At 25.8% G+C, this 17,234-nt stretch overlaps 1 protein-coding gene across 1 annotated transcript in view; it reads right to left on the minus strand.

Moving 5' to 3' along the window:
* Positions 1–16,848, minus strand: part of LOC129606655 (rhotekin-like) — a 96,004-nt gene extending 79,156 nt beyond the window's left edge. Inside the window, exon 1 of the mRNA XM_055517081.1 lies at positions 16,452–16,848. Coding sequence (XP_055373056.1) covers positions 16,452–16,832 — 381 coding nt within the window. The 5' untranslated portion in view covers positions 16,833–16,848. The remainder of the gene's footprint in view (positions 1–16,451) is intronic.
* Between the last annotated feature and the right edge of the window lie 386 nt (positions 16,849–17,234).

A 17,234-nucleotide genomic window follows, 5' to 3' on the forward strand; every position in this document is an offset into this window, starting at 1 on the left:
TAAAATAATCAGAAACTACAGTTTCAAATTAACCCTTTGCACTCGTATGTCCCCGTGTAGGGGACAATAGACGTTTTACCGTTGCACTCGTATTTCCCCGCATAGGGGACATCGGTCGTTTTACCGTTGCACTCGTATGTTCCCGGATAGGGGATATCAGTCGTTTTACCGTTGTGTTCGTATGTCCCCGTACAGGGGACATTGCAACTCTAACTCATTTATCGCCGAATCGGCACAAGTATTTTATCTTTTGTAGATATAAATATGTTAGAAAGTATACGTGTACCTAATTGGAACTATTCAAATAAACCGGAAGTTCGTACCGGATTCCATTAAATAAAAAGAATTTTATCCTAATCGATTATAAAAAAAAATTTCGTGTTGGTAGGTACTCTTCTCAGACAAAAATACGAGTGCAAAGAGTTAATATAGGAGTAATATATAAATACAATCATTAAAAATTTGAAATTTTTATAGTGGCACTTAAGTGTAATGTCAATCTACTTTGCAAAAAAAAAAAAAATGTGACATATTTGACAGATGGTCAACAAATTTGACAAAAATATTAACTTAACGTATGCTACAAATATAGTTTATAAATTTAATATACATACATATGTATGTATGAGTAAACTTTTGATTTCTCGAATAATCTGACATAATAGAGAGTATATTACAAGTTATTAATTCTACTCTTTACTTTTTTTTAAAAAAAGTATAAATTTATTTTTGACAGATACCTATATTAATATTATGTATGTACATAGGTAATTGTAAAATCAAAATTTCAAATTCTAATTTAAATTTGACAGCTGGTTTTTAAATAATTTTTTTTTTGTATTGGTTAAATTAAAATTTTTATTTTTACTCTTAAATTTCAATCAATAATTTATTTACTACTTGTGTTATTTATGAGCAATCAAACAAATTACATACATATGTATGTATGTACATATGTATACTGTTATTAATAGTGAAAAAAATTTAATTTACGGACAATAACAATAAAAAAAATTTTATATTTACATACCTACATAATAATGTAAGTATATACGAATGAATTTTGAATTTCATATTTTTATCTTAAATACAAAAAATTCTCTTGATTGCCTTCACAGTTCCTTATTTCTTTTACTTTTAAAATATGAATTGAATATAGAAAAAAAAAAATATTTTTAGTAACAAATTGTTCCAATTAAAAAACACAAATGAAAAAGAAAAATTTTTTTTTTCGTAATTTTTTTCTTTTTTTTTTTTTACCACTTTACGAGCCAAGAATGTATCAAAAGAAAAAAAGTTTATTGACCAAGAGTACACACCCGCGATCAACTACTATCACGATTAATTATTAGTAAACAAAAACTGTATATATATATATATATTATTTTGTTCAAATTACCGGTCAAAAACAAAAGTAAAAATACAAAGAATTTTTCTTTTAAAACTTTTTAATTAATAATGACGAGAAAATAATAACATCTATTTTGTGACACGTTAATTGTGACGAGCGAATAATTCACTACCTACGTTTAAATTAAACAACGTCTCATTTTAGACTAAATTTCTGATTGATTAATTTTGATCATTTTACATGAAAATTTGAATGAAATGAATTGAAATGAAACAATTACCGTTGTTTTGTTGGTTGATACTTGATTATTTTTGTGAGAGAATGAAATAAATAAAATAAAAACATTAAAAGATGTAATGTAAAATAATAAAGTAAACAGAGTAAAAGAGAGTGCAAATAAGAGAAACGAGTAAACAAAGAGTATACACTTTGTAGATTAAAGATTTACTAAATACACATCATATTCAGAGATAGCTGAATTGTTGTATTATGAAAATTTCCATTTTGGTATTGCAACTCTTATAAAATAAGAGTTGCCAAAATCACCCAATTGGAGTATTTTAATTTTATTTATTAATTTTGAATTTAAAACACTTATATATTAATTTATTTAAGGGATTCCGAATGCAAAACCCAAAATTCGTAATTAAGAATTTTCAAATTAAAATTATAACTAAAATGAATGTGTCAGAAAAACATTGAACAATTACCGAGCTACGTTATTGTGACATGTTGCTTGTCATTTTGTTAGCATTAAAATGGATGCCTAAGAATTTTTAAGTTTTGATGAATTTTCAAATGAAAAAAATTGCAAACTTCTTATTTCTGTACTTATATATGTTTTTGATATGTGCAGATTTTTAAGCATCTACTTTTCATAATACTCGACAATACTTTCTATGCTTATTACTCTTTTTTAACGATACCAATCTCATTGAGAAAATAAATGAAAAACTAAAAAAAAAATGTTATTTTTATTTTATTCATTTCGCTCTCTTCTCTTCTCTTACATATGTTTTTATTAAAACGATTTACATAGGTGTGGGTTCATTTTGTTTATAAATAAAGAAGATTTATTTTGAATTTTTTATTTTTAACGTAAGAAATCATTATTTATGTATAAATGCATATATGTACGTACATTTTTATTTTTGCTCAAACAAGCGCAAAAAATATGTACTCATATGCATTTATAACAATACTGTTAGAATTTTGTAAATAATTAGTTGTATAAAAATAGCAAAATTTATTTATAATAAAATTATGCCGCTTGCGAATTATGACAACAAAATTAAAGATGATTTAAAGAGTTTAACAAAAAAGGATTGAGATTACATGCATATTAATGATGAATCATTAAGTCCTTGGTAATTCAAAATTTAATAAAAACAAAAAAAAATAATGAATCACTGGTTAATCCAATGCTGTTTTTAACCAGCAAAGGATTATGAATTTCAAAATTTCTCTAGTAATTGCCAAAATAATTTTGTTTTTAATAATTTCAGTCACAATAAGTCACAATAATATTAAATGAGAAAAAGTTCTTATTTTACCGAGGAAATTTCTCTTTATAGTAAATTTTTTACAGGAACGACAAAAACGAAATTATGTATACAAGTATAAAGCATTCATTGCACAGCAAAAGTGTGTTGTTATTAATATTTGTGTTGCTGTATAAACGAATACATATCTCGTATAATTTTTGAAATATCGTAAAAATTATACTTTCAGAGAGAGAAAAAAAGCGTACTAGTGAAGACACAAACCAAAACAAATTCTTCTAAAAAAAATAAGTACTAATTTCATATTCAGCAAAATGAAAATTGATAACGTAAATAAAAAGTTATTATTTTTACGATAAATAATGATTATTTTTCCAGAAAAATAATTTGGATTATAACCATTATACGTTAACAGGTATAATAGCATGTAATAGTGTAATTTTTTGTGTAGTAAATTTACTGTAAGAAAAGGTAGAAAAATTGTAGCATTTTTTGCATTTTGTTTTACAGTTATTCAAAAATTTTAGCAAATTATATTGGTACTTACACATTAAAGCCATTCATAAGCATATTTAGCACACTCACCTAAAAATAAAAAAAAAATTTAAATTATTAAATGGAATTTTTATAAAGATTATAAAATAATATTCATTTAAAATATAACATTAAAATTTATTTTAAATTTCAGTGACAGTATTTAAATGTGAAGGATCGACCCATAAATTGAGGCACTGATGGTCCTGTTGTCAAAACTAATTGCCTTGTTTTAGCCATCCTTTGGAATACTGGTTGAAAATTAAACCTTATTAAAAAAACATTAACTCAACATGTAAGAAAATGTACAGATTAGATGACAAATTAACACGCAGCATAACATGTAAAGGTAACATTCAACTTCGTTTTATTATTAAATTATGATATCAATAGTATGGTAAAGTGCTATTAAGTCATTTATGTTTTGAATCATAAATTATATGTACATATGCACTCTTTTTACTGTTACATTTTAATTAACATGGATTTATTGTAAATATTGTAGACTTTTCAACTTAAATATGGGTAAACTTTGGGATATCCAAGCATGCTTACATAAAAATGTAGATGACAGTTAAATATGAATTGACACATAAAAAAAATTTAAACTTGTAATAATTTAATCTTGAATTTTATGTTTAACGTATATGGCTCAAATCCCTTATGGTATTGTGTAAAATAAGCTCATTTAATATTAAAATATTGAGTGCCACATTGGCACTGACTATACGTTTATTGATTCGGTCAGTTTTTACTGAAGTCACAAGTATTTTTTATTCTTCGACTTCAATGCTTCGAACTTAATCGATTTCAGTTGTTCCGTTGTACCGTTTCATAACTAATGTTTCTAATACTCGTATCAACATTAAATTGTCAAAATTTAAAAAAAACAAGTAGTTTGTGACTGTTCTCAACTGAACGTGAAGACACTCATAATTTTTATAACTGTGAAATACTTCACTTTAACTGCACGTGTAAAAAGTGCCATTGATTGTTGTGGAAACACAAAACAAAATATCTCTTACACTCTCATTTCAAGATTCCATATATTCTGACATTGTTATACTCTCTCTTTTTCTATAATACAATAAGTAGTTAATGTGTGCAAATGACTCATTGAACTCACTTTAGTTCTAGTGTATGTTAGAAATGGAAACAAAATTTTATTATACTCCTCAAAATATGCCTACATGCGCCAGTTCTAAACAAACTAGAAGTTGAAAACTTGAACAAGTAAATGCAATAAAACTATTTTTACTTACATATTTTATTGTTAAATTAAATTTAATATTTTAATTATAATATTTTCTTAAAGAAATATATTAATGTCTAAATTTATTTAAATACACCTTTTTTTGTATGGAGTGTATTTTTATGTGCATTGAACTAAATTTTAATTAAAAAAAAAAAACAAGAAAAAGTCAATATAACGAGAATAGAAAAATATTAAAAGAATATTGGTGCCCCATTGAGAAATGAGCGAGAGCTCAACAGTGAAATCAACATGTAAAAAATATAAAATTCAGTAGAGCATAACAGTATGTTGCTCCAACATTGTATTTTACATACTTTCAATTATGATTTATGTATATTAAAAATTATTTAATGGAATGATTTAAGTTTTATAAAAATGAAAATAACTTGAAGACGCTATGTGCATTCTAGGAAGGAAATGTCACAAAGTTTTTATTATTATATACACGTTTTTAGCGATTGCATTGTGTATACAATAGGTAGGTTATGTGATGGCAACAAATTTTACATATCGGCGGAAACGCACTTCTCCATGGTAGGGAAGTCTAAATAAACTATTCTTAGCAACCTGTTGGTCTGTCGGTTTGTGTGTGCACGCATGAATCTCAAGTTCGGCTGAACCGATTTTGATGAAATTTTATATGTAAGTTTATTTCGACTATGGCACGGATTGATCAACTTTTCGGATATATTAGGCTTCGGGAACTACACTTTTTAGCGGGCCTGTCTTACATTTTTGATCATTATAAAGAAAATTTTCAAGAGATTTTCTTAAAATTTAATATTTAAATTCTTCGTATTAAAACAATGAACATATAAAATTTTTTGAAAAGGTCAGGTTTCGGAAACTTATCTGAAGGCCGGTTTTACATTTTTTACCATATCTACGGAACGAATTGATGGAATTTTCTTGAAATTTGAGGTCTGGTTGCTACCGAAACTAACTGGGGAGCATTTTAGAAAATTCGGGTAGCACAAAGCGAAACTCTACTAAGAGCCAAATTTACATTTATCTAGGTATGTTAACTATAAGCTTACTAATGCCCTAAAAATTGGAAAGAAGTATTTAACAGGCATTTTTATAATATTCTATAACACTTTCACTAGACAATACAAATTGCAGTCGGTTATGTGCTGACCACATCAGATTTTTTTTTAATATGGCAGAATGTACCTATAAAACCAAGTCTGGTTTTTAGCAAGATGAACTTACATAGAAGTTACTTTCACACACAATAATAGTAAATTTTTTTTTTAATATACAGTTAACAGAACGCATAAGGTATAGCGGCGCGTGTTATAAACAATTTTTTATATTCTTTGGAATTTAATTATGACTTTTTATTTTAATTTTTTTTCTTGCTAATTAATTATTCAACTTGAAAGTTTTGGAAAAATTTTATCTTCCTCAAAAAAAAAAATCTTCAGCTAAATTATAATTTCACTCCAATTATTATTCTTTTGTATGTTTTTGCTTCAATATTATAAAGATTAATGAATTATCCACGTGGTGGTGTTGTGTTTACTTTATGGTGCATTATGAAAAAGTTAAGAAAAAAAAACATTCGAACTTTCTACTTTTTTTGTTGTTTCTTATACTGTTGGTGAAAAAAAATATTTATTTTGAATAAAACAAATAATTTTTAATAGAAACAAGAAAATCGAATAAACATTAGTATATGTGACAATATTAAGCGTTAATTGTTTGTTAAAATAACAAATTTGCTCTGAACAATTGTGGTCGAGCATAAATTTTGCGGCTTCTAAAGAAAACTCAGCAATCTCCAGCATTATTTTACAGCTAACCCGGCTTAGTTAACTTGAGGCCATCATAATAGCCCAGCATTTTTATATTTTGCTTTCTTTTATTTTTATTTGAATTTTTCTTTTTATTCGAATTTTAGAATAATTATGATTTTTACAATTAGTCGGTAAATCCTGTTGTTAAAACAAATTAATTAGAGAAAGAAGCTCTCTTACATTATGTTGTAATTACTATGTGTCGTACACAAAAGGTTCACTTTTGACGAAAAATTGTCGGAAATTAAATGAAATTGACAGCAATTAATAAAAAATTTCTAAAGTATTATTCATTATAAAATTCTTTGTTTATTTTTGTTTCTAAGTTACGTAACTGAAAAAAAAATTATTCGCATATACGAGTATATACACATATGTATTGCAAAGATTTTCGAGATTTACAAGGTTACATAATTTTTTCTTAAAACTTTTTACTGAATTTATTTTTACAAATAGCATTGTAAAAACTTGTGTACTTAACGCCTAACAGTAGTGTGCCTACAAAGAAAATCTTTTGTGTAACGTGAAGAAAACAAAAATCGCTTTTCCTCAATTATATATAGAAAATAAATATATTTAAGAGTTTGGTATTCAATCCAATGCAAATAAATTTAATTCACCATTATTGATACTTCAATATTCTTGTAATTAATTTTCCATATATGCAAACATTATATAACCTTCAGTTTTTTAAATGATTGTAGTTTCTCTATACTATGCTGTAAACACTTTTTTTAGTAGCATAATAAATCAAAGATGAAGTTTACATAAAATTTATGTACATATGTGTTTAAAATGTGTGTTTATGTAAAATTCAGATGCACTTATTGCACATCTTCGTAATAATTAGTAAATGAATAAAGTAAAAATAAATGCCTCACCTATTGAATTTTAATTTTATGCTGTTAATGCTTCTAATGACAAAATTCATTATTGTAAAATATTTCGAAAGAATATTTTAAAATATGCAAAATTAATGTGTGACAAATTGCATTTAAAAATAATTTTTTTTTTTTTTAAATTAAAAGGAGGTTATCTACGATTTTAGATGATTTTAATTTCATGGTTATCATAGAAAATCGTAAAAACACAACCGCCTTTTTCGCCTTTTATAGCGTTACAGTCTGGTGTGAGCCTTAGCCTGATTTACAATACGACTCCAGTCATCCCCATCTGTTGCCAATTGTATTTTTACATTTTTCTTAGATTATCGATAACGTCACCTCTACATCTTAACCCCCGTCTTCCAATATATATTTGGATTCTCAATTTTTGTGCTTTAATATACCTCACAATATTCTCATTTTTCATTAAACTCATTAGTTCTTAATTCCTTCTTGTTTAGTATTCGTTATTTTCAATTATTCTCGACCCAATAATCGCCCAGCGATAATATAAAAGTCTCGGAACAATAACTTAATATTGGATAATTAATAAAAACATTATCTCCCTCGATATATATACATTGTTCCTCGATATACGTCGACTTTATATATCTCGTTTTGATATACATCGGCGAGTTATTTGTTATTCGTTTTTAATATACGTGGTTTCAGATTTAATATAAACCACTGAGAGAAAAAAATTTTCTTGGTACATTGACCCAAGTCCATAAGTTTGCTATATTACAATTTTCCCTGTCAAAAAGCTGACATTCGGAACATCATATTAGTATAAATTCGATTTATAATTGATTTTTTTCTATATGAGTTTTCGGTATACAAAAACGATCAAGGGATTTCGATATCAAGGGATTACAATTTATTGAGTTAATATAAGTGAATAAAAGAAACTACGTGTAACATATGTACATTTTGAATTGTTTCTATTAGAAAAGGCTATTGAAATGCATATATAACAGTTTCGATATATACAGAACTTTCAAAATTTGCTGAGAATTTAAATAAGTCTAGACGAGATCTAAGTAATATTAGTGAATCAAAGTAAAAAAATGATTCAACGCAAATAAAAAATAACAAGAAACGGATTACTTTCTCCAGTTCCCTACCCAAGTAAATGAGAATCACAATTAATTTTCCGGAAAAATTCCAAATTTCATAAGAACAAAATAAGGGTATACAAATTATCATAGAATCTTGAAAATCTTGCACAATAACAACGAAAAAAGAATTAATATTGTGAAAACTACACCTGTTAAATATGAATCTATTTATAAAAGCATTATTCTTCCAATGTATAATCATTTAAAATTTTATTGATTTTTTACATTACATGAAAATGTCACTATCTTCATCATCATCACCATCTTTCACTCATGTAGTATATAGAGATAAATAACATTCACTACTATTTATTCATTTCCTCATGAGCTGTTCACTACCATCTTATATTATAAAAGGAGGTGTAAATTATTACAAAAAATTTTTTATACCGTTTTAATCTAAAAAAAAAAAATAACATTCAAATTCCTATTAAACGCAGATCAAAAGGAAATAATATTGAATGGTGCCGTCATGTCCACTACAAATTTAATTAAAAGAATTTCCGTAAGTATAAAAGATATGGAAGAAGAAAGAAAAAAAATTTTTTCTTAGAAATTTTTAATTAATTCAAAATATAAAAAGACCAAAATATTGCGAAAGTATAATAAAAATTTTTTACAATAGACACGATTAAATTCGCCTAACATACAACATTTTATAAATGGGAAAATCACCATCAACTTACGCGATCATGTAACTGAGATAGTGATGAGCACGTTAAAAAAACACAAAAATTTTATACCATGTGACATATCCAAAATTTAAAATCTTTAAAACAAAAAAAAAAAATACATTTGCACATATCGCCAAATAAATAATGAGAAATTCCTTAGGTTTAATAAAACTATTCATAGATGGCATTAGTAAATAAATTTCATTTTTGTTTCTGGTATTTTTTTTTTCTTTTTTTTGTTTACCTTAAAATGTTTTGTTGAAATTAAAAGTCATTGAACAGAAAATCACAAAATTTATTTCATATATGGTGTTATGGTACGTAAGTTACAATATTTGTCCATACGATATTAAATTTTTTTGCCATTTTTATTTCAAAAAATTTTCTAATATTGAAAATAAAAACAAAAAAAGAAAAAGCCATCAAAGACGGTAAAGTCAAATAATATTCAATTTTATGAACCATTAAAAATAAATGACATAAACTTCATCTGCACAGCATAATAGAAATATAAACGAGTTTTTATGCTTTGAAAGCAACTGAAAAAAAAAAAACAAAGAAAAAAAAAATTTAAAATTAAAAGATTTAAGTGAGAAACTTTTTGTTTTATACATGCGTTCCGTAACTCTTTTATATTTAACTGAATGGCGCGCGCGCGCGTTAAGTTACTCTTTCATATATGTACACATTTACTGTTCGAAATTATTTACGTTTAATAAAAGAAACGGTAAATTTTTAAATATATTATATGAAAGTATTAAAGAGTAAGTAATATTTAAAAATATTAAAGGTTAACCATGCTAATGATTTAGTTCATATTTTGTGTGACAAAAAAACAAAATTGAATAAGTCAAAATCTTTAGTAATATTAAGTTGAAAGTTGAAAGATTTTTAACAATTTTGGGAGATTTTAAATTAACATTCAGTTTTAAGCTAAATCATTAAATTACTTATTATTAAATAGATTGTAGATTGTAAAGAAGCGATAACAGTGCACCGCTACCAGAATCTATTGTGCCTTCCACCTAGATGCGATACAAAGCCCTACAACACCCCCTCAAGGCCAACCTCTCCTGATGAATTCGAGCTACTTTGAAGGGCTCCGCTGGTGTGAGCACGTAGTTTACCAGTATCTCCCTTCTCATGCGGGCGCTGCCATCAAAAAGTTCACCGAGAACACCTCATCCTACCCGCAAAACCTGCAAACATCTTCACTTTCTAGACTAAGCCTTCTAAGGTGAGCCCTAAACCTACAATGCCCCGCCAAGATCCTGGTGAGAATACTTACCTGATTCCTGCCGTGCTCTGTTATTTTCCTGAAGCATATAAATTCATAATTTAATGAAAAACGCGGTATTGACTATCTCAGTTTTAATCCGATTTGATTTTTACCGGAGAGTTAGAATATTAAAGATAGTTTGAATTAATATTCAAGTTTTAGAACATAAAACAAATGAGAAATGTGAAATATCATACAATTTATTATTAATCTTGCTAAGAATTTCAATAAAAAAGTGATGTAAATATTGATTGAGTATTTAAAAAAAAAAAGAAGAAATTGCAAATAAATAATTTATGAACATTGTTTAAGATTTATCCTCAAAGAATCATTAATTCATTTAATTTTCAGTTTTTGATTTTATGTCGAATATAATTTTCATTTGACTAATATGTTTATAGTCTCGAGTATGGAATATGATAGACAATCATTTCCTGAGTTTATGATTGATAGAATTAAATTTAATTTAAAAGGATCGTTTAAGAATTTTCTGAACTACAAGTTTGTATTTCTATTCTATTTAATTACATTATTATGCAAATTATTTATTTATAGTGAAACTCAATTTAATGCGGCTATTTATTTTATAATTTGTTAATAAATTAAAAAATTTCACGCTCATGTTATCATTTAAAATAAATTGATTTTTATTATGATTTTAAACGATGCAATTTGAGCACACTATCAAGTCGAAATGAAAATTTATTATAATAGAGTTAACTACTGAAATAGTTTACCTGTGTTAAAGATTAGTAAGTTTCGCCATCATCGTCATTATTAGCCTTGTTTCAGTTTGGAAGCATTTTAGTGTATGTACACCACATATTTGCATGTATTAACTTAAATACGCAACATAATTATATACATACAGCAGTCCAAATACATGAACTGTAACATAACGTAATACGTAACGTAGCATGTAACGTAACACGTGACGTATCACGTAAGGGAACACATAATGTAACACGTAACACAGACCATAACGTTACATGTAACGCACAACTTAATATAAAGCATTGTAACACGTAACGCAAGACCTAACGTAACGTAACTCATAACGCAGGACCTAACAAAACATAACGTAACTTAACGAAACCTGATTTTACATAACGTAACGCAACACTTAACGGAACACATAACCTAACGTAACGTTACACGTAAGGGAACATGTCACGTAAACCTTTTCCGGACATTTGATGTCAAAGCGAGAATAAACCAAAGTCATAAATAGAATTTCTATAAGTCCTCGTGTATAACAAGATGTTCCAAAATTCCTCATATAATTATGCTTATTTTGGCAAACGCGAAATGTCCTGCAAGTTTTCACTAAATACAGTAAAACAACTACTTAAATTTTTGAATTTTTTTGAATATTTTTTTAATAATATTTTAATTTGTTTTCAAAATAAGGTGGTACAGGAAATTTTAACGGAATTCAATATGTATGACTCTTTACTGGACTGTCAAATGAAGGCATTCAACAAATATTTTAATCTAATAAATTAAAAGAGATAATCAACAACCTATGTGGCACACTTGTATTTCCCTATTTGGCCATAATCAAATATTTAGCAACATTGGCAAATTTTTAAAATATTTAATTAAAGCAGCGCGTAAATGATGCGGCAATTCAAAAAATAAAAAATACTTTTGAAAAACAATAAAATTATTAGGAAAATTTTCATTTCCGGAAGAAAAGTAAAAAAGACAACAATGTTTAAAATCTTTTACAATAAAAACAAATTATTGCTTTGTAAGTGAGTGCTAATATAAATTAAGATAACCACAATAGAAGAACAAGAAAAAAAAGGTTCTTGTTAAGTGTTTTCCATTAGATTTCCTCATAAATATTCCATGTGTTTATCAAATCTAAATTACAATGTTTATAAATTTTTCGTCTTATCTACATATGTAACGGGTTGAAGAAAAAAAAGAAGAACACACTGCAAAAGATTTTCTAAACTAAAAGGAAAAATAAATAATTCAAATAAATGGTTAAGTGCCTTTATAAGAGAGACCCCTGTTAAAGTAGAAACAAAAACCAGCACCAATATTTCTGTTAAGAATTTTCAAGAACAGAATGTGAATCATATAAATTAATTTTTTTAGTGATTTTATTTTTTTGTCCAAAATTTTTTACTAGAAATTATTTTACTTCTGATAAAAACAGGCTCAAATTATTTAAAACTCTTCTATATTATTGTTGTAAGTGTAATAAATTATTAACAGAATAGTGTATAATATATTCCTGCATTTGAATTTAATCACGCATTTTTGGATTTTTATAAAAGATTCATGAGAATTTTCCTAAAATACTCAAATTTATATAGTAAAAAATTATTTTTTATTTTGAGGTGGGTTCATTGAATTAGTATCTAATTGTATGATATTTAAGAATTAGAAAAAATAAATATTATGTTGAAATTTTCGAGGCTATTCCTTATATTCTCAATTAATATTTAAAATCAATTCAAACTAAATTCGAAACAAGAAGCAAAACACGAAATCGGAAGAATTTTATAAAAAAATATTAAAAAATTAGAAAAATCTCGGTTCGACAAATAAATATAGCTACTCGTATTGAAGCTAGAGTATAGTGCTGGTGACAACATTTTTTCTCAGTTTTCAGCTCGTGTTCCGGACTATTAATACGCTTTAATTTTCTCAATTCTACTAGCATAGTGAATTTTATGCCACTAAATTTAAATATATACTAATTATCAAAAAAAAAAAAACATTTTCATAATTTAGCACTTAAAATGAACACATGGACACACAATGAATATTTACTATAAATTAAAAAAAAAAAAACAAGATAACAAGTGCTCATCAAAGCATTACAAATAAAATTTTTACATGATCATTATAATTTGAATGCTTATTTGTGTGTATGGTTGAATAAAATAATTATTATTAAAAATAATAATAAGTATTTTGAATATTATTATTAACGCCGTTGAACCTTAAAATTGCAAATTCTTGTTTTCTGTTTTTGATAATTCCAGTACTTGTTGATGTTAAATTATCGTAAAGTAGGTAATTATTTAAAATTTTGTAAATAAATTTTACTTGTACAATACATAATTGAAAAAAAATAATGAAAAAAAAAATGGGAAAACAATATTAGAAAATATAAAAATAATTATTAAAATATCAGAAATAATTTCAAAACAACAATAAGGCACGCTTACACTCAAGAAAGAAAATGTATAAGAAAACTATGTTATACAGAGCAGCGCAGAGCATAAAAGAAAATTTAATCTAAAACGAGAAAAAATAGAGTTGACCTTTTCAACTCTGTGATACCCATACGAATTTGTTATCCTGTGTGTGAGTAAATATGGCATAACTGACTATGGGACAGACTATGACTTTACGTTGCCGTATTACCATATTAATTTATGCAAAATTTCAGTACTGTTGAAAATACCATGTATGCCAAACTACTATTGAAGTTGTATGGCATCTACCAGAAAGAGCCAAGCAATTTTAAGAAATTTTATCAAACACATCGGCCCTACTAATATATTCTTTTGTGTGAAATTTCAATACCATAATTTTATAGTTTGTGAGATATAGCCAAATAACTTTTGAAGTTGTATGACAGCTACCCGAACCCCGATCATATCCAATTTAAATAGGGTTCTGGCACTTACTACAATAAATCATTTGTGTGAAAATTTGGTGATTTTAGCCTTATTAGTTTTTGAGTTATCGCTGGGACGGACGGACAGACAAAGCTAAATCAACTCAGAATTCGACGCTGACCAAAAACATACACTTGAGTCTATATCTTAGAGCATTATTTCTTAGCGTTACAAACGGTAAGGCAAATTTAGTATACTCTTCGAACATATGTTCGAAGTATTTGGGTTCGGGTATAAAGATGATAAAAGAAGACAGACGAAAATAAATATTTTAATAATCAATCAAAACTTCACAGCTCCAACTTATTAGAGTTCTGAGCTTAAACAAGCAAATTTAAAAAAAAAAATAAAAGTTCTCTAATTTAAAAGTTCACCTAATGCTTATCAGCTTTTTTTGAAATTCTAACTAGAATTTCGAAATCATAACATATTTTCCTGAAAAATTATTAACTCAACTTTTCGAAAAATCTTATACTTTAATTGAATAATTTATTTAATTTTTCAAATTGAATTTCATTTAAATTTTCAATTGCATTTTGAATACGGAAAATTTGAATGCAAATTGTCTTGTATATTCGTTGTTGTACAAAAACGAGTTAAGCATTTTTAACATAATATCGCTGTTAAATTTTTGAGAGTTTTGAACTGTAAAAATTTATTAATACCGTAGAAAATCAATGATGGCCTATGAATGTATTCGTTTAGATAAAATCTAAGCATTACAATTTAAATAGTATTCTGACACATACTTTAAATCACTTTTTGAAAACTGCACTGCAATTATTTAAGTCGCCCGGGTACACGAGAACACTTTATGACATTCTTATTTCTCACTTTTATACAAATGGAGCGGGTAATTTATAACACTCTCTGAATATTGTAAAATGGAAATAAAAATTTATTGAATATTAAGTATATTGAAAAATTCCACAAACATGAAAATTTTTTAAAATTTTTTTCTGATAACCATCTTTCAAATAACATTCAAAATTTTTATAATTTTATTATCTATTTATTAACTAAATAATATCTTGAAAACAAAATTAGAAAAAAAAAATACATATTTGATTTTCCAATTATATAAAAAAAATTTCATCATATTATTTGATATTGGTATATAAAAAGTTAAGATTCATTCTCAATTCTCTTGACCAATTTTAGAGAAAAAAAGGCATTCAAATTGCACATATTTTATATGTTCTTAACCACTCCTATGATATTAATACAATAAATAAAAACAAATTTAATAAACCTGCTGGCACAGCCACCCTGATTTTGTATATACCATGCATTTATGTAGTTTTGAAATTAAAATTATTATTGTGTCTCTTGCATTGTCTTGCAAGAAAATTGTTGATGAAAAAATTCAATAAAATTTTTATATTGAAGAAGAAGCATCCTGCACATATTGCATTTTTTGTTGTTTGCTGTTAAGTACTTACTTATATTACATGTATATTGTCATAAAATTAAATTTTAAGGTGCGTAATTTGCAAAAATTAGCACAATATTCAAGAATCTAGATAATAATTTAAGATAATAAAAAAAATTTAATTATATTTCAAAATTATTAATTTTTTTTTTTATTAATTACAGCTTCGTGTACATGCATATTATGTAAATGATTGTGGCGATGGTGTAAAAATAAATTGCACACACGAAATTTTTCATATTTTGTACTATTATTTTGTGATTTTTATTATACACGAATAAGCAAACTCCTTTGAAAATTGCAATTGTGTTTATAATGTTTGTATATTTAAAATTATTAAGGAAAACAATAACTATACAGCAATTACCTTAACTAAATATTTTGTAATCACATAAAAATTTGTGTGTAATGAAATTTATGGATTACAAATTGTAAATGAGACGTATAGGTAATTGAAATTATATACTCATAACACTTGCATAATACGGAACAAAATTTTAGTAATTCGAGATTGACAACATGACATTCGTAATCTATCGAATTTCGGGGCTACGAACTGTAGTCATGATAGGTTTGATTATTCATACGAAATTTAAGGCAATATTTAAGTCTACTTTATTGCTAAATTTCATTTTCAAGCAAAAAATCATAATTTTAAACATCTTATACTCACACTTATTTTCGTGAAATTTATTTACACTGGGGTCTACTAGACCCCAATGTGTAATATCGTAAATATATGAAAAAAAAATTTTTGCTAATAAAGTTTTTTAGATTAATAATAAAAAGAAAATTTACGTAAACGTCTCGGTTTATTTACACTCATTTTGAAAGAGAAATCAATAAATTAAATTCTGTATAGGGTATATTAAACCTCAGTGTCAGTATCCCGGGTTAAAAAAAATTTCCATTATACACAATTGTATAAAAATTTAATAAATTTTTTTTTTTAATTATACAAAATTAATTTACTTACCTTTCTTGTACAGCTTAATGTTCTTTGTGATCTAAAACCGTAACCTAAACCATCATAATTATTATTTGAACGCCAAAATGGATCAACATAATCATCTAATTCACTTTTTAATATTTCTAAATCGATTTTATTAACGCTACCACTTTTTTTCATACCAAATTTACTATCTTCAAAACTGTCACTTAATAAATTACGATATAAATTATTGTCGCGTGCTGCCAATGCATTCAATGAACGCCGTTTCTGTTGTTGATGATGATTTATGGCTGTTTTTAATAGATTATTACGTGTTATATAAATTTCATTTAAATTTGAATTTGATCCATTATTATTATTAATATTATTATTTGTATTATATATTAATTCTTCATTATTTCTCATATCAATATTTTTATTATTATTATTATTATTAAGATTATTATTTAAATTACAATTATTATGATTATTATTATTATTAGAATTATAATTATTATTTTCTTTATTTAAGACATGATCTTCATTATTATTATTTTGATTTGAAATTGATTTTGTATTCGAATTTGTTTCGACTTTAACTGTTGTTATTTTATTACTTGTTATTTTAATTGATTCATTTTCATTACTATAACATATTTCGGCGATATTAGCAATTGATGAATGTTTTAATTTTGATGATAATGATGAATTAGATCCAGATAATGATTTTCGACTAAACATTTCAATTAATTGTTTTGCTTTATTTTTAATATGATTACAATCATCACAACCATCACCAACTTCATATTTATTTTCTTCATTTCGATG

This window comes from Condylostylus longicornis, unplaced genomic scaffold, assembly GCF_029603195.1.
Source record: "Condylostylus longicornis isolate FDR11 unplaced genomic scaffold, ASM2960319v2 ptg000020l, whole genome shotgun sequence".
Classification (NCBI taxonomy): domain Eukaryota; kingdom Metazoa; phylum Arthropoda; class Insecta; order Diptera; family Dolichopodidae; genus Condylostylus; species Condylostylus longicornis.